The 24,242-nt window shown below is 55.9% G+C and overlaps 2 protein-coding genes across 5 annotated transcripts in view; one reads left to right on the top strand and one right to left on the bottom strand.

Moving 5' to 3' along the window:
- Positions 1–3,303: 3,303 nt before the first annotated feature.
- EXOC3L2 (exocyst complex component 3 like 2) lies at positions 3,304–23,477 on the top strand. The gene is made up of 12 exons (XM_004271175.4): positions 3,304–3,387; positions 7,342–7,880; positions 10,646–11,279; positions 12,819–12,930; positions 13,923–14,024; positions 14,125–14,225; positions 14,444–14,554; positions 15,893–16,028; positions 18,923–19,045; positions 19,508–19,663; positions 20,468–20,589; positions 22,841–23,477. Exons 2-12 carry the CDS (start codon positions 7,358–7,360, stop codon positions 23,118–23,120), a joined length of 2,400 nt encoding a protein of 799 aa, XP_004271223.2. The 5' UTR covers positions 3,304–3,387; positions 7,342–7,357; the 3' UTR covers positions 23,121–23,477.
- LOC101273198 (very-long-chain 3-oxoacyl-CoA reductase-A-like) overlaps positions 20,573–24,242 on the bottom strand; it is a 32,529-nt gene continuing 28,859 nt past the window's right edge. For 2 of the 4 annotated variants that reach the window (XM_049703164.1, XM_049703170.1), the window contains one exon: positions 20,586–22,386. In XM_049703164.1, the coding sequence (XP_049559121.1) occupies positions 22,056–22,386 (331 nt within the window). In that variant the 3' untranslated portion in view covers positions 20,586–22,055. Of the gene's footprint in view, positions 22,387–24,242 lie in introns of all 4 variants that reach the window. The other 2 variants (XM_049703165.1, XM_049703166.1) reach the window with 2 other exon arrangements.

Here is a 24,242-nt window from a genome sequence, read left to right as displayed (position 1 = left end):
GCTGGGGGGATGGTGTATGGGCGGAGCCACTGAGGAAGGGTGACCTACCTCTCTAGCAATGCTGCCTCCCACCTCCCAGAAAACTCCAGACCCCAAGGTTGTAGGCTGCAGTCTCGTCTCTTCTGCGCCCCAGCTGGGGTCCCTGGTCTCACTCTGTCCAGCTCTGTGACTCAGGGCAGGTTGCAGTCTCGTCTCTTCTGCACCCCAGCTGGGGTCCCAGGTCTCACTCTGTCCAGCTCTGTGACTCAGGGTAGGTTGCAGTCTCGTCTCTTCTGCGCCCCAGCTGGGGTCCCAGGTCTCATTCTGGGCCTCAGTTTCACAGTCTATAAAGTGAGGGGGAGGATGTGCATGTTGCTTTCGTAGCGGGGCTGAAGTAGGTGCAAAGGAACTCAGTGCAGGTATTCTCCTGATGGGCAAACTGAGACCAGAGAGGTCAAGGGCGTTGCTGACATCACACAGTGCCCTGGGAACCACGCATTCCCTCTAGATCAGGGTGGGATGAAAGAAAGAGGGGCATTGTCCTGGCCTGGGAATCACACAGCCCTTGCATGGGACCTATGCCCTGCCCCTGTCTGTTTGAACATCTTCCTGAGCCTCAGTTTGCCTTTCTAAAAAATGGGTGTGACAGTAACAGCAGTGTGCTGGAGCCAGCTCAAGCAAGCTGAGTTTTGAAGTCTCCGAGATTTTGGAACTGGTTTTTAAACAGCCATTATTAAAAATTAAAGTATGCAAACATACAATTAAATAAATTATATTTAAAACAAAGATAATAAATACTCATCGTGTCCTCATTATTTTACTTTTTACTCCTATGTGTGATCCTGAGGTTATTTACATCTATTGTATTCACATAGTGAAACTGCTATGTAAGGGGTGACTGCACATCTCTTCCTCCCGAAACGCTTTCAGTGATGTCACCCTGGTAGCTTGAAATTAGCCATGGTGGAATATTTACACCATGGAAATTGGCAAGTGCTACAAAGCAAGGCTTTCCACCCTCATTCCCCAGAGAGCTGGTTGTTACACATTTACCAGTATATCACTGGTTGATACTATCAGCTACATCGACTCAAGAGGCTTCCTCTGTCCAGGCTCTGAGCACTTTATCCTTTCTGCCACACCATGAGATTGGACCATCCTTACCACCCCCACTTCCAGAGGAAAAACAGCATGCTGAAGGTCACACAGCTGCTGAGCAGCAGGGCTGAGATTTGAACACAAGTTTCGCCAAAGTCCAGAACTTGGGCTCTTAACCACTACGGTCCTCTATCCCTGGATGGTAATAGCAGCAAAGTTTGTCTGCAACAAATTAATGAGACTATGTAAGTAAAGTGCTTCACGTGGGAACAGATTAGAATTTCTTAAATGGGTGATATTATTATTCAGCAAATGGAGCCCGAGGAGTCTCAGGGAGGGTGGAAGGCAGAGAGGGAGGAGTTCAGGATATTATTCTAGAAGCTCTGGGATCTCAAGGGTTCTGCGGGATGAGGGGTGGGGTCTTGGGGATAGGGAGCTGAATCAGCCCAATCCCATCCCAGCTCTAGCGCTGAGAGCTGCAGTTCTCCAACACACCACACGGGGGCAGAAGATCACCTTCCTATACACGTTTGCCCACCACACAGCGGGATGCACACTGGCTCCCCAGTTCCCAGTATCATCCCCACCCTATTTCCCAGATAGGGAGACTGAGGCTTAAAGAGGGGAGGCTATGACATGGATGAGCCTTAAAAAATCATGCTTAACAAAAGAAGCATACAAAAGACCGCTTATTGTATGATTCCGTTTATAGGGAAATCCTTAGCGACAGAAAGTAGATTCAGGGCTGCCAAGGACTGCTAATGGGTTACAAGGATTTCTTTTTGGTGACCGTGTTCTGGAATTAGATACTGGTGATGGTTGTCACAACCTTGTGAATGTACTAAAAACCACTGACTTACACACTTTAACAGGGTGAATTCTATGGCATGTGAATTCTATCTCACTAAAAAAATTAAGTTAAAAAAAGAGGGAGAGATCCAACAGTGGCCACGGCCCATAACAGGCCACTTTGGTTCCAGCTCGGGCCGCCTTCCGATTACCACAGGTCCACACTGATTTGGGGAGGACATAAACTGTTTCTCCCCCTCCCCTCTAGGCCAGCAAACCAGCCCCTTTCCCAGGGCCCATTGCCTGGCAAATCCAATCCTTGAACTGAAGCCTTCAGACCTTGGAATCTTAACCCCTGATCCACTTATCCCAACCTAATGTCTACAGAGCCCTCGCTGGGGCTGGGGGAAAGCAGTGATCCCTGAGCCCAGCCCCTGACCCCAATGTCAACCCTACCTCATCCCAACCCCAGTTTTGCTGAGGCAAGTGATCATTCTCTCAGGCCAAACACCTGGGATGCTATGCCTGAGCCCCCAAAGGGCCACCTAAACCTAAAACCCAGCCTTAAAAGTCACCCTAATCCTGCATCTCACCCCATCCAACCTGCAACCCATTCCCAGTCCCAACAGACCTGCCATCTCTATCCCCAACTTCCAATCCTTAGCTCTGATCTATCCCCATTGGTGCAATCAGTTCACAGATCTTTACTGAGCACCTACTACGTGCCAGGCACGCATCTAGGGATAGCAGATGAACAAGGTAAGCAAAATCTGCTTTGAATTTATATTCCATTGGGACAGTTAGAAAATCTACCAGGGAGACAGAGGAATTTGATCATTTCAGATTGTAGAAGGTGCTATAAACTCGCAAATCAGAGCAATGTCCCCTGGGGAGAGAGAGTACAGGGCTGGCAGAAGTACTATTGCTGGTCAGGGAATGTCTCCTTTGAGGAAAGGACTCTGGAGCTGAGACCTGGATGATAACGGGGGTGGGGGTGGGGGGGCGTATGGAGACCTGGCGACAGGGGCTTTTAGGCAGAGAGAACCACAATTCCAAAGTCATGCCCAGGGTCACCCCCTTAGGGCTCCAATCCCAGCCCTTGGGCCCAGCAGAACCTTCCTTCATGTCTTTACCCCAGAGCAGGGAACACAAGAGAGAGTTTCAGGCTCACATCCAGCATGGGGTGTCTCCGGGGGTACCCAGGATGGTGTTGTCACCTTGGGAGGTGTGAAGAGCAGGCGGGGGGTGTGGGGGGGTGCCAGTTCCGGCCTGGGGTTGGGGGCTGAGGGTGGGAACCTGACTGCGGCCTTGTCCTTCTTCCCAGCCCAACCACAGCCTGGCCGAATAGGGCAGACAGATAACAAGTCCTTCCCGCCCCTGGCCCCAGAGAGGGAGGGGTTTCCTGACAGGAAATTGACCTCCTCTAACCCCCCCCCTCCTCAGATCCAAGCTCTCAGCAGTCCTGGCTAAAGCAGTCTCAGGACAGGACAGCAGCAGGGACAGAGGGACACTGACAAGGAGGTGAGTCTGTGGGAGGAGGGGGCAGGATTCACACGCCCCTGGGGCGCTCTGAACTGGGGCCTGGACCAGAATTTGGGAGAACGTGTGCCCTGAAGCCAGGAGAGGCTGGGGGCAAAGAGAAACTCTAGGACCTGACCTCGAGAGGGTGCCAACCAGCAAGAGGGTGGTGGGAGGAGATGGGGGAGCAGGGGAGGGTGCAGGGAAGACTTTGGGGACTCTGACGATCTAGGTTGCCAGGGAGTCACGGAGAGCTTGGAACCGCCAAGGGAGAGGAGAGACAAGATGTCATTGGGTCGGAAGCTCTGAGTTCAGGTGGGAAGGCTGAGGCCAGAGAGGGATGAGGTGGGGTCTTGGAGATGGAGCTGGAACAAGGGTTGGGATGCAGATGGGATGAGGTTGGGAATGAAGGTGTGGATGAGCCTGAAACAGGCTGGGCTGGTGACAGAGTTGTTTGGCGGCAAGGTCTGGATTGCGGCTGTACTGGACACAATTTGTAAGGGCAGTTGCCCGATACAGACACAGGCCTGGAGGTGATGACTTCTGCAAACAGGTCGGCTGGCCGGCAGAGGGTTTGGGACTTTGGGGAAAGGCTGGCAGTGAGGAAGAGAAGGAGGAGCCCAGAGAGGGAAGCTCTGGTGGCCAAGACATCCTGCAGCAGCTGGGAGGCTGGGGGCTTGAGGGATGCCTCGGAAGTGAGTCAGGGGCCGGGCACTGGGAGGCAGACGAGGGGGCTGGAGGGGGCAGGATGTCAGTTTGCAGAGGTGGGTGTTGGAGCCAGGAAGGGGAAAGACGTCGGGGCCAGTTTTGGGAAAATGTTGCAGCCAGGTCTGAGGATGTTGGAAATGGTTTGAGGGGGATCCAGTTGAGGGGTGGCTATGGGAGCCAGCGTGGGAATGTCAAATCTAGCATGGGTGAAAAAAAATCCAGTTTGGGTAATGTTGACTTCAACTGGAGGGAAATTGGAGGCCCTTGTTTTGAGGGGGAGGTGGATTTTTTTCGGGGGGGACGATGGAGCCATTCTGGGGATTAGGCATGTGGAGGCCAGTTTGGAAGATGAAAGATGGAGAAATCAGTGTGTGAATAGTGTGTGTATGGGGAGGGGGGCTGGTATCGATTGCCCACAGCCATGGGGGCTCCAGGCAAGGGTTGCCATGGTGACTGCCTCCCTGGGGGATCGGGGACCATGGAGACTGGAGAGAGGCTGGGACAGTGTTTCTAGAAACAGGAGGCTTGAGAAACAATGGCTAAGGTGTAGAGGGTGAGGTCGGGGAGGAAAAAAGGGGCGTCCCCACCAGGAAAGGAGATGCTCTTGCACATGGCTCAGCCAGCTCAGGGCCCCTGCAGCAGCAGCCTTCCTCCCAGGCCCCCCGTGCACTCCTACACCCACTGCCCCATCTGGACCCTGTCCCTAACCTGCTCAGAACCTGTCCCGGTTCAAACCAACCTATGCGTCCAGCCATGGGAGGATGTGCGAACACCCTTAACACGGATCGGTCAGTCATACGGTGGAATAGTGTGCAGAACTTGACTAGTGCCACAGAGACAGGAAAACCTCACATGTAAAATGTGAGGGAAAAAAAGCAAGATGCAGGGGCTTCCCCGGTGGCGCAGTGGTTGAGAGTCCGCCTGCCGATGCAGGGGACGCGGGTTCGTGCCCCGGTCCGGGAAGATCCCACATGCCGTCCAGCGGCTGGGCCCATGAGCCATGGCCTCTGAGCCTGCGCGTCCGGAACCTGTGCTCCGCAACGGGAGAGGCCACAGCAGTGAGAGGCCCGCGTACCGCAAAAAAAAAAAAAAAAAAAAAAAGCAAGAGGCAGGGGATACATGTAGTATGACAGTATTTATGGAGAGTTCGAAACCACGTAAAACAATGCATTATTTCTGGATACCAGTCTGGGTAGGCAGGCACAGGGTCAAAGTCTGATTGGACGGCTTTCCGTGGGAGAGGGCTAGAGTGGGCGGGATCAGGGAGGGGCTTGGGGGGCTTCAGTGCATTTGCAATGCTTGACTCTTAGTTCCCAGACCAGGGATTGAACCCGCACCCTTGGCAGTGAAAGTGCAGAGTCCTAACTACTGGACTGCCAGGGAATTCCTGCAATGCTTGATTCTTAAAAGAAAAAAAAATGAACCCAAAAGAGAAAATGCTTGCATTAGATGCAGCTACTAGGATCGTAAGCACAGGGGTGTTTATTAAATTTATTTTCTATACTTTTCTGAACATTTGGAATCTTTCATCATTTTCAAAAGCGCCCTTCTGTGGCTCCCAGCGCCCTCAGAAGAAAGTCCAAGCCCCTCCTTAACGGTTTTCAAGGCCCTGCGCGGCCTGCTCCTTGCTGAGCTCTCCGTTTTGACTTATCATTTCTCCTCTCCCACAAGGAATGAAGTCCTTGTCTCCTTCCTGTTTAGCACCCACTCATTCCCAGAGTGCCTGCCCTGGGAGCTGGGGACACAGACAGCCCCGCCCCTGTCCTCTTGGGGCTCACAGCCCAGTGGGGGACACAGACCCATCCCCAGACAGTGATGACCCAGAGTGGGAGTTTCAAGGGGGGTGCACCTGACTCAGCCTGGGCATCTGGGAAGAGGCAACACTGGGGCTGGGTCCTGAAGTGTGAATGGAACATGGAGAACAGGCCTCCACGTATAAACAGTGCTGGAACCCAGAGGAGCCTGAGGTAAGGAGGAGGAGAAGGTGCGGTAGTGCTGATGAGGTGTACAGCAGGCAAGCAGGGGGGCCTGAATTTCATCTCGAGGGCACTGGGGAGCCATGGAGGGTTAAGAGAAGGGGGAGGGGCAGGTCTGAGCCTTACCAAGGTCCTCCACGGTAGACTGGAGAACTAGAGGCCGGAGATCAGGGGGGAGGCTGCAGCAGGGAAGCAGGAGGGGGCTTGGACTGGGGCAGGGGCCACGAAGAGGTAGGAGACGGATCTAGGAGAAGGAATGGGCGGGACTCGGGAAGCTTCGAGCTCCATGAGGGCAGGGACTGGGTCTGCCTTGGCCACTGCTGTGTCCTCAGGGCCTGCTCAGGGCTGGGCCCATGTAAATACCTAATCAGTGTGTGTGTGTGTGTGCACGAGTGTGTGTGTGTGTATGGGGATGTGTGTACGGGGATGTGTGTGGTCAAATCTACATAAAATTTACCACACTAACCGCTTTAAAGTGTACAATTCAGTGGCATCTAGTACATTCACAAGGTTGTCAACCATCGCCACTAATTCTAGAACGTCTTCATCCCTCTAAAAGGAAACGCTGTACCAGTTCGGTGGTCACAGCCCAGTCCCCCTCTCCCAGTCACTGGAAACAACTGATCTTCTCTCTGTCTCTACGGATTTGTGTATTCTGGGCATTTCCCAGTAAAATGTTTGTTGAAGGAATGAATGGGGTAGGGTAGAGGAGACAGGGGTACTGCCTGGACAGGGGAGACGAAGCAGGTGCCCAACTGTGTGAACAGGACACCTGGGTAGACGGTGGGGTGGGGCCTGGGTCCCCATGCAGTCTCTGCCCTTCGCTGGCTGTGCCACCGTGGGAAAGACCCTTCTGCTCTCCGAGCCTGTTTCCTCATGGAGTAGAAGGGTGCACTAAGATGATGAACAAAAAAAAAAAAAAAAAGAACAACAACAACAACAAAAAAGATGATGAACACCCCTGGGCAGGAGTAAGGGAAGGGAAGGGTCTGGACGCCGATGCTCAGGGGAGAGAACACTGGGTCTGGAATCTGACAGGCCTGGGTTTGAAACCCGAATCACTGTGGGACCTTAGGCAAACACTTGTGCTCTTCTGAGCCTCAGTTTCCTCATCTGCAAAATGGGCATAGTGACGTTCCTCTCTTCATGAGATTGTGCAGACTCAAGGGGTAAGTAAGTGCTCAGATCAGTGCTTGGCACACATGCCCCAAAGTGCTGGGTACACAAAGGCATTGTCATCAACACCACCGATGGTCCATTATTTTTTCCCCAGGTCCCCGCCTGTCAAAATGCCCATCCTGAAGAGTCTAGGGCTGGCAGACTCTAAGATGTCCCGGGCGGGGACACTGCCCCTGAGGTCCTCTCGGAACCCCTTTGAGGAAGCTTCAGGGCTGGAAGAAGAGGAGGCTGGGGAACTGGAGGCCCTGCCCAACGGAACATCATGTCGCCGCCGTGCCACCCTGGAGAAGCTGGCAGGCCTGGCCCCCTTCCGGCTGGGCAGAACCCCTGGCCGGCGGGCGGGCAGCCCTGGGGACGGGCAGCCTCGCTCTTTCCTGGGCCGTGTGCTGACACCGGGGATCCGTAGGAGCTCAGCAGACTCTGGCCTCCTGGCCAGGCTTCAGGGGACCCGAGCCCAGGGCGACGAGGAGGCGGCTGGGGAGGCTGCCCGGAGACTGGCCTTCCTGAGACTGGGGCGTGGGCCCAAGCCCCGGCGGGCGTCACTGGCTGAGAGGGTGGTGCCTGCAGGCGAGGCGGCTCCCGAGCCCCCGCCCAAGGTCCCGGAGCCCCCAAAGATAAAGGAGCCGCTGTCAGGTGAGTCGGGAGTCCCGGCCCAGACCTGGGAGAATCACAGTGTCTCCACCCGTGACCCCATCTCCATTCACATCTCCAGCTTCCATCTGCCCACCTCCACGGACATGGCCAGCCCGTCCCCGCTGTGGTCCTAATCTCCATCACCAGCTCCAGCTTCAGCCCCGTCTCCACCCCCAGCCCAATCTGTCCCTCTCTCCATCTGCCTTCAACCTCGTCCCCTTGTCCAACAACCACCAAATGACCAACTTCGGTCTCATCTCCTCCAGTCCCCTCCCTGTCCCCGGTTTCAACCCTCTCTCCGTTACTATCCTCAAATTCAACCTCAATCCCGTCTCCTTTCAAAGCTGCCTCTTCCAGCTTCCGGTGCTTTGCTGGCAATCTGTGGCGTTCCTTGCCTTGTACCTGCATCCCTCCCACCTTCCATCCACACGTGGCCTTCTCTCTGTCTTCACATCATCTTCTCCTCTGTGCATGTCTAGCTTGGTGTCCAAGTTTCCCTTCTTATAAGGACACCAGTCATAATGGATCAGGGCCCACCCTATGACCTCATTTTAACTTGCTTACCTCTGTAGATTACCTATTTCCAAATAAGATCCCATTCTGAGGTACTGGGGGTTAGGACTTCACATATCTCTTCTTCTTGGGGTGGGGGACACAGTTCCACTCATAACACCACCCCTGTTGTATCCTCAACCCCAATGCTAACCCAAACCCCACTGTCTTCCTCAATGCCTTTTTGATTTCCAGCTATACTTATTCCAACCCCATCAGCCATCGCCACCTGAGGCACATCCGCATGCTTATTCCCAATCCATCCCTTTCGCCAAATGCCATCTTTTTTTTTTTTTTTTTTTTTTGCGGTACGCGGGCCTCTCACTGTTGTGGCCTCTCCTGTTGCGGAGCACAGGCTCCGGACGCACAGGCTCAGCGGCCATGGCTCACGGGCCCAGCCGCTGGGCGGCATGTGGGATCTTCCCGGACCGGGGCACGAACCCGCGTCCCCTGCATCGGCAGGCGGACTCTCAACCACTGTGCCACCAGGGAAGCCCCAAATGCCATCTTTAACCTCAACACCCAACACCATGACACTGCTATGCCCAACACCGTGACAACCGCCAACTGGTCCAGTCCCATGCCATAGCTCATTCCTCTACTCTCATCCCATCCTCAATCCCATCCCTGCGTGCAACTTCAACCCTTTCCCCTCTTCAGTCTCACTCCCACCCCCCAACCCCAGGTCCATCTCAGCATCCCCCTTCAACCCCATTCACCTCCCCAACTTCCTCATTCAGTCCTAGTCGCACTCCCAGCCCCCATTTTCAACCTTAACCCCAAACTCAACCTCTTAACCCCATCTCCACACCCATCCCGTCTCAATCCTAACCCCCCCATTTCCAACCTCCAACTTCAACTGTCTGCATTCCTCCCAACCCCAACTCACGTCCAGACTTCTTCAAACTCGCCTCCATCTCTACCTTCTTTCCATCCTCAACTTTCACCTAAACTCATCTCCAAGCCCATCCCTACCCCAAACTCCAGATGACATTCTCAATTCCTTTCCCATCCCCCTCTTCCGATTTCAGCCCCAACCTCACCCTAACCCTAAACTCCCTCATCCTAGCCTCCACCTTCATCCCCATCCGCTTCTCCAGCCCCAGCCCTGCCCAATCCCCACCTTCCTTCAACCCTGTCCCCCACCCTGCCTCTATCCCCCCACCCCCATCCCCACTCCTACCCTCCCCCCATGGACAGCCCTCGCTGCCCCATCACTGGAGAGCCCTTCCTTCAACCTGATGCCTGATGCCCTCCACATCCTGCGCCAGAAGCTATTTCAGCCCCTGCTCCCTAGGGACTGGGAGGGCACCACAGGGAGGTGAGAAGGGAGTGACTCAAGCCCCCGCCTTCTGGAAACGGATGGGCAGAAATAGCACTGGCCAGGAAATAGTTTCTCTGCCAGGGAGGAAGCGGAGGGGGCTGGAGGTGTTGGGGGTAACCCTGGGCCACTGGGACCCTCTGCCTTCACTCAGGGGCCTCCCGAGCCCATGACTCCCCTCTCCTGGGGGAGTGTGAAATCATCGGAGAGCCAGGTCACCCCTATAGTTGTCCCCACCCCCGAAAGACCCATCTCTGGTCTTCATACCCTCTTCCCACCTCCATGCCCCCACCCTGCCCCCCAGTCCACTGGCTCTCTCCATCCCTCTCCCCCTTCCCTGGCTCCGACTGTCCTCCCTTGGCCGCCCCACTTCCTCTGATGCCTTTTTTTGACCCTGATGCCCTTTTTCTATCCCATCCGCCCTCAACTCCCCTAACTCCTCCCCACAGCCTCACCTACCCCCTGACACTCTCTTCGTAGCCCTGACCCCTTACCCCAAGCCCTAAGCCTTTCCTTCTCCCTCATTCCCTTAACCCCACTTCCTCTGACTCCTCCTCTCATCTTACCCTCTTCCGAATCAGACACCCTTTCATCTTTGACCTCCTTATATCCAGACGCCTTCTCCCATCGCCAAACCCCCTCCTCCCTTCCCTGACCGCCTCCTGTCCCCTCCCCCTTGCCCTGGCTCTCCCCCTTGCTCCCTCCTCCCTCTCTGCCCTCTCCCTTCTCCTAGGCCCCTCACCTGATAGCCTTCTCTCTTCCCCTTCTCCTGAAATGCCCCCACATCCCTCTCTGCCCCCTACCCCTCCCCTCCCCCGACCCTCTTCCCCTCGCCTTCTCCCCGCCGTCCGCCCGGTTTCCCAGCCCCTGAGCTCCCGCTTTGCGCCCACAGTGCTGGAGATCCTGAGCTTGATTCAGCAGCGCGAGCTCGCACGGGCCGACGAGCACATCTTGGAGCTGGAGGCCGAAGAGCTGGCGTCGTCGGGGGGCGGCGCGCCCGGGCCGCCCAAGGCTGAGGGCGCGGGCGGGGGCCGCCGGGCCCGGGACGTGGCTCTGCTGTACGAGGCCCTGCAGCGCGAGCTGTGGGCGCTGGTGCGCGAGACGCTGGCGGGCCCCGGGCCGGGCGCAGGCGCCGGGCCGGGCGCCGTGGCGCAGCTGGGTCAGGTGCTGGTGCAGGAGGAGGCGGCGGACGGGCGCCGGGGACCCGAGGCGGCCCGCAAGCTGCGCGCCCGCTGGGCGGAGGCGGTGGCACGTGCGGCCCGGGAGCGCCTGGAGGCTGCGGCGCCAGGGGCGCCCGGGGGCCTGGCCGGGCAGCTGGAGGCGCTGCGGGGGCGGCTGCTGGAGGATATGGGCGTGGTGCGGGGCCGCCTGGCGCCCTCCTACCCCGCCGGCCTGGGCGCCTTTGGCGTCTACCTGCGCGGCTACCACGGCGCGCTGGCCGAGTGGATCGGGGCCGCCGCCCGCCGGAGGCTGCCGCTGGCCGACCGCTACGCGCTGCTGCACTGGCATAACCAGGTGTACCCCAGGTAAGCGGGGGCCTAGGGATCGGCTGCCCCAAGGTAGAGTAGAACCCTCGCTTTCCCCCACTCCTTCCAGCCCCGGCCCCTTCAGAACCTAAGGACCCTCCTGGACCTTCATTCCTAGAACCTTAATATCGTTGACCCTTCCAGGCTCAGCACTGGTGACAATTACAACCCGAGAATCTTAGCGCTCTCCACGCTTCCCGCGCTAGAACCTCAGCAACTGGGATCCTTCTGATCCTAGAACCTTACCACCCGCCATCCTTCCGGTCCTAGAATCTTAGCATTGTTGACCCTTCCAGTCCAAGAACCTTTAGAATCATCAACAGTACACTCTTAGAATCTTAGCACTGCCCACCCTTCCAGTCCTAGAAACTTAACACCAATGACCCTTCTCATCCTACAATCTTGGCACTGTTGACCCTTGGAATCCTAGAACCCTTACACTGCTTTCGCCTTAGACCCTAGGGCACAAGCGCCGATGACTCTTCCAATCTTAGAACTTTAGAACTGATGACAATTTCAACCCTAGAACGTTAGCGCCAACGAGCCTTCGAATCCTAAATCTTAGCTTCATCCCCCCTTTGGATCCTAGAACTCTGACACTTGTCGGTCCTTTCAGTTTTAGGATGGTAGCACTTTTGGTCCCTTGAACTCTATAATCTTAGCATCTAGAACCTGAGTACCATTGACCCTCCCAGTCCTAGACTCCTATAACCATCGAGCCTTTGGATCTTAAAACATTTCCATCCTTGTGGCTGGGGGATGGGGTACGGTGATCAGCTATGACTGGGTCCCTACAGGCTCCAGGGAAAAGGGAGTTAGCCACACCCAAACCACACATTGGAGGGTGAGGGAGTGGATGGTCCCTTATCGAAATCAAGATGCTGTCACCAGAAGAATGGGAAGGCCACAGTTACCAACACTGACCTGTCCAGATCCCATTTGGGAATATATGTTCATGACACTCACATGCCATCCATGAGAGATGGAGGCGGGATAGAGAGCCTGGAATGGTGAGACATGAGTTAAGTCTGATTTGCAGGGAGATGGGGATTCTGGCTGAGAGGATGCCATGAGCAAAGGCCTGGTGTGTGCAGGGGTGGTGGGGAGGTGTGGGGACAGCGCTGGCACGGCACAGGCCTGGGCATGCAAGAGGGTAGAGGCTGGGAGTGAGGGCTGGAGTGGCGAGGCCTCCAAGGCTAGGTGACGACGTAGGGACTAGGGGCGGAGGTGGAAGGGAGCTTCTGTCTGGTGAAGCTCTGGCGGGTGAGACCTTGCGTGCCAGGTCACAGAGCCTGGACTTGACCCCTACGAGTTTTGCCCGGACACCATCCATCAGGGAGCTGACTCGGGGAACTGGAGCCAGGGGAGCAACAATTCCAGAGACTTCCTTTGAGGGATGAGCAAAGCTGGCCCCGAGAGAGGAAGGGAGAGGCCCAGGTCACAAACACACAGGCTGTGAAGGGATGGAGGTGGGGAGGGGTTCAGCTCCCCAGCCCCACCTCTCACAGACCCCCCCCCGTTTCTTACCCCCACCCCCAGAGAGGTCCTAGGTCTGGTGGACATGGTCGCCCTGGAAAATGGGGAGCTGGAGCCCCTTCTGTCCCCTGGCACCGTTCGTGGCTTGGAGGATGAATGTGTCACAGACGTTAAGGTACCTGGAACTTGGCTTTGCTGATCAGGGAGCCGGAGGCGCTCTGCAGAGGGAGGGGGGGTCACACTGAGCTTGCGGGCCTCTCTCCGCCCCCTTTCCCTATCTCCATCTCCCCTTGCCCTTTGTGGACTTCCGAGTTCCATCCAACAGACATAGAAATGTAAGCCCATACTGATCACTTCTGTCTTATGTTCAGTGTATCTAACTCGGTCGGGCGTGGAAACACTCAGTAAAGGTTCAATACATTCAGACACTTCAAATCTTACAGCCAGAGAGAGTCAGTCACAGAACCTCAGCTCGCAGACTCAAAGACTCACAGAAGGAGGGCATCAAAGCATCTCTGCATATAAGCAGGGCTGATAGCAAACACGGTTAATAACTGGCCGGGCACAGGCACCGCTGAGCAGGATGGTCCAAGCTGTAAACAGCCATCCCAGCCACAGGAGTGTTTCTGGTCTAAAAGCCAGTCCTGCCCCAGCCACAGAAATCAGTATCTTTGCAACTTGAGAGCTTTGAATCTCAGGACCGAACAAGTCTACGTTCTCAGACTCACTGAATTGAAGACAACATAGGACCAGAGAATCAAGAGATGTGTAAACCTTAGAATCCTAGACACTTGGAATTCTTGAATCACAGAATTTGGAAGTCGTGAAAGAATTGTCTTGCAGACCTGAGAGCAGAGTCTTAGAATCATCAGATAATGAGAGAATAAGCCCTTAAACCCTGTGGCTATTAGATGGAGGAGGCTTAAAACCACAGACTCAGTATCAAATGCCAAATTGTAGACTTAGGAATGGAAGGGGCTGGGGAAGTTTTCTGGTCTAGGCTCTCTCCCCAGCGTCACCTTGATGAGCTCATAGGTAGAATCCAGAGCTGCAGGGGGGCTAAGGGGCAGGACGGCGGGGAAGAGGGGGGAATCGTGGTGTGAGAAAGGGAGGGAGAGGCTCCCAGGGACTCTGACTCCTGCCTCTGCCCCCACTTCCCCACTCCAGGCTCAGACACGGGCAGCCCTGCTTCGAGTGCTGCAGGAGGACGCGGGGCACTGGGCAGGTGCGGAGGACCGGTCCAGCAGCCTGGCACAGGATGTGTGTGAGGTAGGGGGCGGGGAAGAGGAAGGACAATCAGCTGGATGGTGACCAGTGGGAAAGTGGGACCTCGCCTCCTCATCACTTCTCATCCCCCTGGACCACGCAGCTGCTGGAAGAGCACACAGAGCGAGCGCCCCGCATCAGCCAGGAGTTTGGGGAGCGGATGGCCCACTGCTGCTTGGGGGGGCTGGCAGAATTCCTGCAGAGGTATGGAGGGCTGGGGGGAAGGGCGCAGGGCTGGGGTGGCGGTGGGGCATCTGGACCCGGGAGCCAGCAGAGAGAGGAGAGCTGAAAGTGAATCCAGTCAGGATGGGCAGGGGCGCCTCTGTGGGGATCACAGGCTTTGCTGGGCTGAGTGCCCAGCCAGGGACCCTTATCCAGCGCTGCTCCATCGGTCTACCATCCTCCCCTTCTCCTCTCACCAGCTTCCAGCAGCGCGTGGAACGATTCCATGAGAACCCAGGAGTCCGGGAGCTGCTACCCGACACCTATATCAGCAGGACCATCTCCCTGGTCAATTGTGGGCCCCCCCTGAGGTGAGAGCACCCACAGTGTGTGGGCGAGAAGGCCAGTCCTGGGTGACAAGCTGAACTGGGGTGCCTGGATCCTGGGTGGGGATCGCAGAGCTAGCCCCGAGAGGCATATCCAGGGGACCTTAGAAGCATAAAACCTGGAAGTCCTAGAAAGAACCATAGCATCACAGAGCACTAGAATTATAGAGTAATCAGAACCTGGGAGTGTTAGAATTACAGGAACCTAGAAGCCAGACTCTACGGATTACGTGTTTTAAAACATTTTTTTCTTATAATACTTTCCTTGTATAGTTGATTTAGCATGTTGTGTTGATTTCTGCTGTACAGCAAAGCGATTCAGTTATATTACTTTACCTTTTTATTAACTTATTTTTACTTGAATTTTTAAAATTAGGAATGCATTCAAGATACAATAAGGCACGCAGTGAAAAGCCTCCCTCCCCCACTCCTTCCCTCCAGTTATCGCTAATGCCTCACATATCTTTCCAGGGGTATTTGATACATTTACCAGTAAATATGTGTAAATAAGTGTATATATGCATAGACACACTTCATGCATATGCATAGATAGCCATGCATATGCATATTTCATAATATACAAGTAAATCTATTACTTTTCCTTTAAAAAATACAAATGGTAGAATATTGAACACACTCTGTCTTTTTCCACTTAACACCTTGGAAATCTTTCTGTTAGTGCCTGAAGAGTTCCCACCAGCTTCTTTTATATCTTTTATAGCTGAACTGTCTTCCACCGCTTGGACGTGCCGTCATTCATTTCATCTGTCCCCAGTGGATGGACAGTTGCCTCCACTCTTTTGTAGAGAAAACCCTGGCACATCTGTCAACTCCCACAAGTGTGGGGACCAGGGATACATTCTCAGAAGGGGATCTGCTGGGATGTGGGCAGAAAGTGCCCAGTTGCCCTCTAAACCAATTTATTCTCCTTTCAGTGATGGAGAGGGTCATCAACTGTTACAATGACAGAAAATGAGAAGGGTCGAATTTTAGAATTACAGCCCTTTAGAAGCACAGACTTTTAGGATGGAAGCATCCCCACTCTCACCCAGAACGTAGCGAGAGAAATAGACCCCTTCCTCCTCACTCCATCCCCCAGACTCCCAGCCATTCCACAGAGCCCCCCAACCCCCAACCCTCCAGACATCCCCTGATATTTCTCAGCCCCCAGGCCCCCCCAGAGCCCCTGACTTCCCCCAGCTCCCCATCTGACCTGTCGCCCCCGTGCCCCACAAAATAGGGTCCGTCTCATGGGAGACAGGTCCAGGCAGTTGGGCTGAGATGTTGAGGCTCCTTGACTTTTGGTTCCACTGATCCCCATAGGGCTCTGGCGGAGCGCCTGGCCCGGGTGGGACCCCCTGAGAGTGAGCCGGCCCGGGAAGCTGCAGCCAGCGCTCTGGACCGAGTGACCCGACTCTGCCACCGCATCCTGACCGACCTGCTGTTCCAGGAGCTGCAGGTGAGAGAGGCAGTGGGCTGGGTGGGGCCGGGGCCAGGACAGGGGAGTGCCCCCGCCCCATCCTGCAGTTCCTTTCAGCCCATGACTCAGTGTTCGGGAAGCAGAGGGGGTGGGGGGGTGATGGCCATGTCTGGGCCGTTTAGGGGGACGGGGGGGCGCAGGAAGGAAGAGGTGGGAGGATATGGTCAGGGGGAGGATAGAGAGCGATCAGCATGAAGGGGCCTAGGGGACTGGGTGGAACCCCTCCTCACTGAGGTCCTCCAAATCCCTGCCCAGCCTCTCCTAGACCCTAGGGCCTCATTCACTCATCCCCGGGGTCCTGCACATGCCCAGAGGGGACTAGGTTCAGAGGTGGGTGAGAGCGGGGTGAGGAGCTGGTGGGAGTACCCGGGAATGGAACTGAGAGGTGTGCATGTCCCTGGTTGTGATTCGTGCTCAATCCACATTGTACGTCGCGTTGTGTCCCACCTCTGCTTAGAACCCTCCATGGCTCCCAGCTCACTTAGGGCAAAAGCCAAAGTCCTCCCTGTGGCCCCCGAGGCCCACATGGTCTGCCCTTTCCCTCTCTGACCTCATCCCCTCCCACTTTCCTCCTTGCCCCTCGCCTCTCCTTAACGCGTCAGACACATTCCAACCTCAGTACCTCTGCACCTGTTCCCTCTGCCTGGACTACTCTTCCCTCAATAGCCACAAAGCTCCCTCTCTCACCTCTTTCAAGTTTTGACTCAAATGTCACCTTCTTAGAAGGACCCCCCCTGACTGCCCTGTTTAAAATAGAAGCCCCTGAGATTCCCACATGCCCCCCCCGCCACTCTATTTGTCTCCAAAGCACTTATCACCACCTGCCATGCTATATCCTTTGCTTTTTTTTTTTTTTTTCCAATCTGTCTCCTCCCATTGGAATGTCAGCTTCTCAAGGGCAAGGATTTGTTGGAATGTTTCTAAAATAACTTTTCTATTATGGAAAATTTCAAACATACACAGAAGTAGGCAGAATGACAGAATGACCTCTTGTGGACCAGCTCCAGCAAGTATCAACTCCACCTCTCCCCCCACCTCTCCTGCCCACTGGATTCTTTTCAAGCACATCTTTGGCATCCTATCGTCATCCATCAGCACTTTAGCCTGTATCTCTGAAAGACAAGGAACCCAGCCTTTTTAAACAAATGTAACCGCAATGCCATTTTCCTACCTAACAGATGGAACAATCATTCCTTAGTATCGTCAAATATCAGATCAGAATTCAGAGGCCCCCAAGTGCTTATAATTATCCAGCGCTTGGAGTTTTGTTTATCTCCTTTTGTGTTGTGTCTCCAAGCGTTCTCTAATGTATCCCCCGTGATCCACCCAGGGCTGGGCCACAGGCAGGGTCCAGAGAGTGTTTGTTGAATGACTAAATGGACAAGCATGGGAATGAAAGTGAGTGTTGGGGGGAAGGGGGTACAGTCTTTGTTCCAGGCCTGGCTGTACGGCTTCCAGGTAGGGGGACTTAGGCAAATGGCTTTCCTCTTGGGGGTCTATGTTTGCTCATCTGGAAAATGGACCCAGGAATTCCAGGCTTCTCAGATGGCTGTGAGGAAGCAATGGGCTTGTGGCCATAAAGTACTTAGCTTGGGTCCTGGCCCTCGGGTACTGGCCGTTAGGGAACTTCATAAATGTACAGAGTTTATAGCAACAGCAACACGTCCTGAGCTGAGTGCGATACCAAGAGCGTCAGCTCAGTTGATTCACACCTGCTCTCCAACAAAAGCCCACAGGCCTCAATTTTGGAGGTTCAGAAAATTGGGCTACTATGGGATGAGAAAGCAGGAAGGGGGTGCTGGGCTGAGTGGGATAGGAATCTGCTTCAGACCCCCATGGACACCAACTCCAGAGGTGTCTGGGCACCTCATGCTCCCAGCCTCCATCTGAGGGACAGACCCACTGCCCATCCCACCTCCAGGATCCAGATGCCTCCCTCCCCTCCCTCCACCGGTGGCCACTTACTACATCCTATGAATCTACCACCTGCATTCTCCTTTCCCCCTCCTCATCCCTTCTCACCCCTTCCCCTCCTTCCAGACCCCCCATTTCTGCCTCAGTCTTGCCCCCTCCCAGCCATCTCGGTGAAGCACAAAGCTGACCCTCTCCCTCTGCTTAGAACCTGCCATGGATCCCCAGTGCCCTCAAGAGAAATCCGAGGCTCCTCCCAAGCCCAGGAGGCCTGTGTGCTCTGCTCGGTTCACCTGAGCAGCCCCATCTCTCCACAGGCCCCCCCCACCCCCGCATCCCCCTGATTAGAAGGGTCCTAGCTTGGTTCAAAGTTCTGCTCTCTCTGTCTTGAAGTTCTTAATACTTTTGAACAAAGGGTCTCCCATTTTCATTTCTGCATTGGGCCCGTGAATTATACAGATGGTCTTGCCAGCCACACTGACCTTCTTTCCGGTCCTCTGACACGCAAGCCCATCTGAAATCTGAACCTTCTTCACACTGGCTTTCCCCTCGGATTGAGCCACTGCCTCTCCCACCGCTCACTTGGCTAACAGTGACCATCTTCCTGGCCTCAGCTCTGGTGCCCCCTCCTCCAGGAAGCCCTCCTTGACTCTCTATGCTGACTCAGGCTGGGCTTCCTAAACCCCTAGTCTCCCTCTTTCCAGCCGTGGCCACTCTGAATGGTCACTGTCTGGGGAACGGGTCTGTCTCTTCTTCTGGAGGAGAGCTCCAGGAGGGCAGGGCTGGACTGAGAGCCCCAGGAGGTCAGGGCTGGACTGTCTCCGCACTGCTGTGTCCCCAGCACTGCGCAGCCCTGGTTCAGCTCGGAGCAGCGTTTTGGGAACAAATGTTGGATTGATCTATGAAGAAAGAGGGCGGAAGGGAGGCGAACTGTGACCCTCTGCCCACTCTGTCCCACCCAGCCGCACTTCAGCAAGCTGATGCGCAGGAAGTGGCTGAGCAGCTCGGAGGCCCTGGATGGCATCGTGGGCACGCTGGGCGCTAAGGCCCTGGCACTGCGCAGGATGCAAGATGAGCCTTACCAGGTGCATCTGCTTGTGCGGGGGAGGGACGCAGGGGGGGACCCGGGGCCGCTGGGGGGAGGGTGGGAGAGCCGAGCTAGAGCGCTCAGAGGGGAGAGACCCTTCTAGGTGGGGAGAAGCTCTCTCAGGGCGAGATAGGTGGCGCTCTACCTGTGGTCTGCGCGGAGGGTGCCCGCGGATACCGGGGTGTAGCGCGGTATGCTGGCGGGGTTGGGGCCTCTGGATGGTGGAGCTCCGGAGAAAGCGGAGAGGGCTGGGATGGGGCACCCTCTGGGGGCCGGTGGGGGAGGGTCCGCGGGCTGATTAGGAGGACAGGGGTCACCCACTGGGAGCCGGGAGGGCCGCCGGCGGCTGGGGGTGGGCAGGGGTTCCCGTTGGGTGTCCGGAGCGGGAGCGGGCGGGTGGGAAGCGGGGAGGGGGGGTCACCGGCGGCTCACACCCCCTCGCGTCTTCCCGGGTCCCCAGGAGCTGGTGGCCGAGCTGCACCGGCGGGCGCTGGTCGAGTACGTGCGGCCCCTGTTCCGCGGTCGCCTGCGCTGCGGCTCCGCGCGGACCCGCAGCCGCGTGGCCGGCAGGCTCCGGGAGGACGCGGCGCAGCTGCAGAGGCTGTTCCGACGGCTGGTCAGTGCGGCCTCGGGGGCGGGGGGCTCCGAAACTACGGAAAACTTTGGCTTCCGGGAATCCCCAGACTCGAGAGCCGGGGGCGGGGGCTTAGAATAAGACCCTCACCCAATTTGCAGCCAATAGTAACACTCTGATCTTCGCCCTCTGAGGGTCAAAATTGCCTTTCTAACTGAAAGAGAGAGCGCTCTGGGCACAAATGAAGAGAAAAATGGTCCCTATGCCTTGTTGTGGGGATTAGATAAGTCCCATTAAAAGGGCTTCGGACCTAAACATTAGCCATTATTATGAGCACAGATAGTCGCTAAATGCAAGAGAAACTCAGAACCTTAGCGTTCCCAAATCCAAGCATTTAAAAGTCAGCAAATCTTATTTGTACCCAGTTGTAATGAGCTGGACGGGAAGGGTCTCACTCAGCCGCTATTCCAGGAGTTTCTAACCTAGAGTCCTTGGGATTTTCTTTTTAATTTTGGGGGAGATAATCGTAGAGTCACATGCAGTTATAAGAAAGAATGCAGAGAGATCGCTGGCATACCTTATGCAGTTTCCCCCAACGGTAACATTTTGCAAATTTAGAATAGGTTTTGAGGGGTGTCCCCGAGCCCCAAATTATCTGCAAAACTGGGAGTAGGTTATATTATGGATTTTTCTTCAAATTTCCAAAGGTTCCAGATAACCTCTGACTGCAGTCTGCCCTCTGCCCGGTTTTACGGACGAGAAAACTGCCAGGCGAGGCGAGGCCTTGGGAGGCTGTGGTTTCGAGGGGGTGGGTGTTGAGTGTGAGACCGGGGTCTTCCCATGCAGGAATCCCAGGCCTCGTGGCTGGACGCCGTGGTGCCCCGTTTGGCCGAAGTTCTGCATCTGGAAGACACGCCCAGCATCCAGATGGAGGTGGGGATGCTGGTGCGGGACTACCCAGACATCAGGTGAGCTCCCCACCCCCACGCCGGCTTGGTTCCTTTTTGCCCGCGCGGCCGCCAGGCCGAGGTCTCCCGGAGAGCCTTGGCATCCGTCCCTGCGTTTCCTGCCCCTTGGGCGAGGGAGGGAGGCGGCGAGCGTGTCTGACGGCCGTTTCCTGCTGGAACCAGGGCATTATTAATACGATTTCCCTCCTTCTCTTGCCGCCGCCGCCGTCGCTGCCGCCGCCGCCGCCACCAGGGCTCGCAAACAAACAAGCAGTCACAGGAAGCCCAGGGCAGGGGGGCGCGGGGCCGCCCGGCGGCAGGAAGGGCCGGCCCAGCTGGGGAGCCGCGGGGGACACGGGGACACGCACGGGCACACGGGCGCACACGCACTGGGACAGTGGCAGGCGCCGTTCAGATCCTGATGGACCATTTCCTTTCTCTGTGATCCTCTCTGAGCCCCAGTTTCCTCCTCTGATCCATGGGGACAATAATACTCTTTTCATAGGATTATTGGGGGCTGATTAATCATCATCCGTGGTGACAGCAGTAACAGTACCAATTCTTGCTTATTGAGTTCTTATGTCAGACCTAAGAAAGCATCTTACCTACCCGCTCTGTTACTTTATTTGTTTATTTATTTATTGTAGGCAGTATTTGAGCATTTTATTTTATTTTTTATTTTTTGGCCGCAAGGCTGCGGCATGTAAGAGTTATTTTAGAAGATAAGCTATTTGAGAAAATCTTTGCACGTCAAAGGCAGCACTGTTCTGAGTGCCTAGCACCATCCGAGGCAGGTGGAAATTAAGTAGCTGACCCCAATGTCACAGCTAGCCGGCAGCGAAGTGGGGACTTGAGCCCAGGCAGCAGGCTCTGAAGCTGGTACACCTGACCACCACACAACACTGCCACTTGCATAAGGTGGCGGCAGTCCTGCGATGCTAGTCGGGCAGACATTCTGTATGCAGAGAGACAATCCCCCAGGACCCAGGAGTGAGGCATCAGCTGGGTTGCTGTGGAGGACGTGGGGCTGAAGGTGAGGATTCTGGAACTGATTCAGGATGGGCGGTTCTGCTTCTGAGGTGTGGGGCTTATGTCCTTGGGAAAGCACAGAGCCCTGGAGTCGCATGGGGGCCAGGGTTCCGGCATTCCTGCTGGGTTGGGGTTTCTGAACTTGAATCTGAACTTGGATATGCAGCTGAGTTCGAAAGGTCTCAAGCTGGGCTGGGAGGAGGGGTTCCAAAGCTGAGTTTGGGGGCTGTGTTTTGCATCTCTGTTGAGCTGGAAGGTTCTTGAGCCCCATTTTGGGTGAGTGTTTTGGAGCTGTGGGGATTCCAAACTTGGGATGCAGGAGGGTGAAGAGACTGAGCTGGATTGAAGGGGGTGGTGAAGACCCCAGAACTCTGTTTGAAATGAAAGTTCTGGAAATGAACGTTGGGGGCAGGATCTTGAGTTGAAATATGATGGTGGTTCTGGAGTTGAGTTTTGGATCAGGGATCTGGAGCTGAGATTGGGGTGAAGGGAAGTTTCCATTGTGTTGGATTTAGGGGCGAGGGTTGTGGAACAGAGCCAGCTTTGAGCACAAAGTTTCTGGTTGGAGTGAGGGTCCCCAAGGTGAATTTTAAGTTCTGGGGGAGAATTTTAGTTGAGAACAATTCCAGGAAGGGGTTAGAGGTGAAGTGAGCGTTCCAAGGCTGAATTTGGATGAGGGCTCTGGAACAGCAGTGGTGAACACTCCAGACCTGGCGTTGGGGTGAGGTGAGGGTTAGGATAGGGCTGTGGGTGAGCACTTCCGGGCTGGATTTGAGTGATGCTGTGGGGCTGTTTGAGATGAAAGTGAAAATGAGGTTAAGGGTTGCTATAGAGTCCAGAGCTTAAACAGGTGCAAGGGTACTGGAATGGAAATTCAGGAGCTGTCTGAGCCAAGTTGGGGGTGAGGATGGAAGGTTATTTTAATCAGGAGCTGAGATGCGGCAAGAAGGAATATCCTTGTGCTGGGTTGGGAGGTGACAGTTCTGGAATCCACTGTGAGTAGGAGGATTTGGAAGTGTTTGGAAGGGAAGCTCTGGAGGGGGGCTGGTATGAAGGGGGGGATCTAGGGGTGCTGGTGGGAGGGCGGGATCTCGGGGGGACTGGTATGGAGGGGGAATCCAGAGGGAGCAAAGGGGCTCCAGAGCTAAGGCAGGTTCTGGAACAGACGGCCAGGTGGGGCCCACAGGTGGGCTGGGAGTGTATCTGGAGGACCCCGTGCACCTGTCCCCTCCTCTACCCCCAGGCGGAAGCACGTGGCAGCCCTCCTGGACATCCGTGGCCTGCACCACACAGTCGCCCGCCACGAGATCCTGGCGGTGGCCCGGGACTTGGAACTCTCTGAGGGGGGAACCTTGTCGCCCCCCCGGGACCGTGCCTTCTTTGCAGACATCCCCGTGCCCCGGCCGCCTTTCTGCCTCAGCCTCCCTCTCTTCCTGCGCCGCCTCTCCCTCTCCCGGCTGGCCTGCCTGCCCTGGCCTCGGCCTCCATCTCCATCTCCATCACGGCCCCGGGCCCAACACTGAGACTCTCCCGGCTCCACCTCAGTGCCCCCCCATCTCTGCTGCTGACAGACCGTCCTCCTGACTCCCTGTCTGGGGCCACAGAGCCCTGGGCTGGAAGGATCACTAGAGGTCTCCTCACCTACCCCCAAACTCCCTGTACAGAAGGGAAAGTGGCCAGAAGGAGCAAGGACTTTCCCGAGGCCATGAAGCCCGTTCCCAGCACCACCTCCCCAGCCCCGTGAGTGGTGGGTGGTGTTTTGGAAGGCTCTACAGAAATATCCCAGGCCCCCCCTTTCCCCTCACCTCAAGGTCTGGCCTCAATCCAATGTATTAAGGAACGTACGATACTTAGAATAAAGAGGTTTCTATTTAACACAAGGAAGGGCTGAGTCCCCAGTGTGTGGGGGGGAGGAAGGACCCGGGGCAGGGACCAGGGCCAAGGGCTTCTCACACGCCCAAGGCCGGGCTAGGGTCCAACTCTTGGGCAGGGCAGTGGTGGCTGAGGCAGGCCCTGCAATGCAGGAGCAGCCGGGCCGCCCTGTTTACACCAAGTTCCCGAGGCTGCGTGACTCCACAGCAGGCCCTTGGCCTCTCTGAGCCAGCGTCCCTCATTTTGCCAACCCCAAAGTGCCTTCTTTCCTGGGCCTAGTGGTTCCACCTTGGCAAGCCCCCCGCCCCCCTCATCCTTAGCCGGGAAACTGTATCCAGAGAGGAAGGAGGTTGGGGGCAGGGCTGGCGGCATCCAGGGCGCCCTCCTGGGTTGACGCAGGAAAATGTCAGGGTGGGAGAAATTCCAGCCTCTCACCCCCAGCCCTGCCGGATCCTGGTCCCCACGGAGCCCTTGAGGTCGCCTCCTCGCTGACCCCTGCCCCTCCCCCCAGCTGGACAGCCTGTGATGGATGCTTCCTGGCGTGGCTTTTTTTTTTTTTTACTGCGAAGTCGGAAGGAGGAGGCAGCCAGGGGTCAGCGTGGAAGCTGCGGTTGGAAACCTCACGCACATGGCATGGCTTTTTTTTTTTTTCCTGCGAAGTCGGAAGGAGGAGGCAGCCAGGGGTCAGCGTGGAAGCTGCGGTTGGAAACCTCACGCACATTTGAACTCACGTTTGAAGGTGGGGACTCGGGACTCTTGGAGCCCCAGGGCTG

This window comes from Orcinus orca, chromosome 20 (assembly GCF_937001465.1).
Source record: "Orcinus orca chromosome 20, mOrcOrc1.1, whole genome shotgun sequence".
NCBI lineage: Eukaryota > Metazoa > Chordata > Mammalia > Artiodactyla > Delphinidae > Orcinus > Orcinus orca.
The sequence above is the reverse complement of the archived record's forward strand: the minus strand, read 5'-3'. Positions and strand labels throughout refer to the sequence as shown.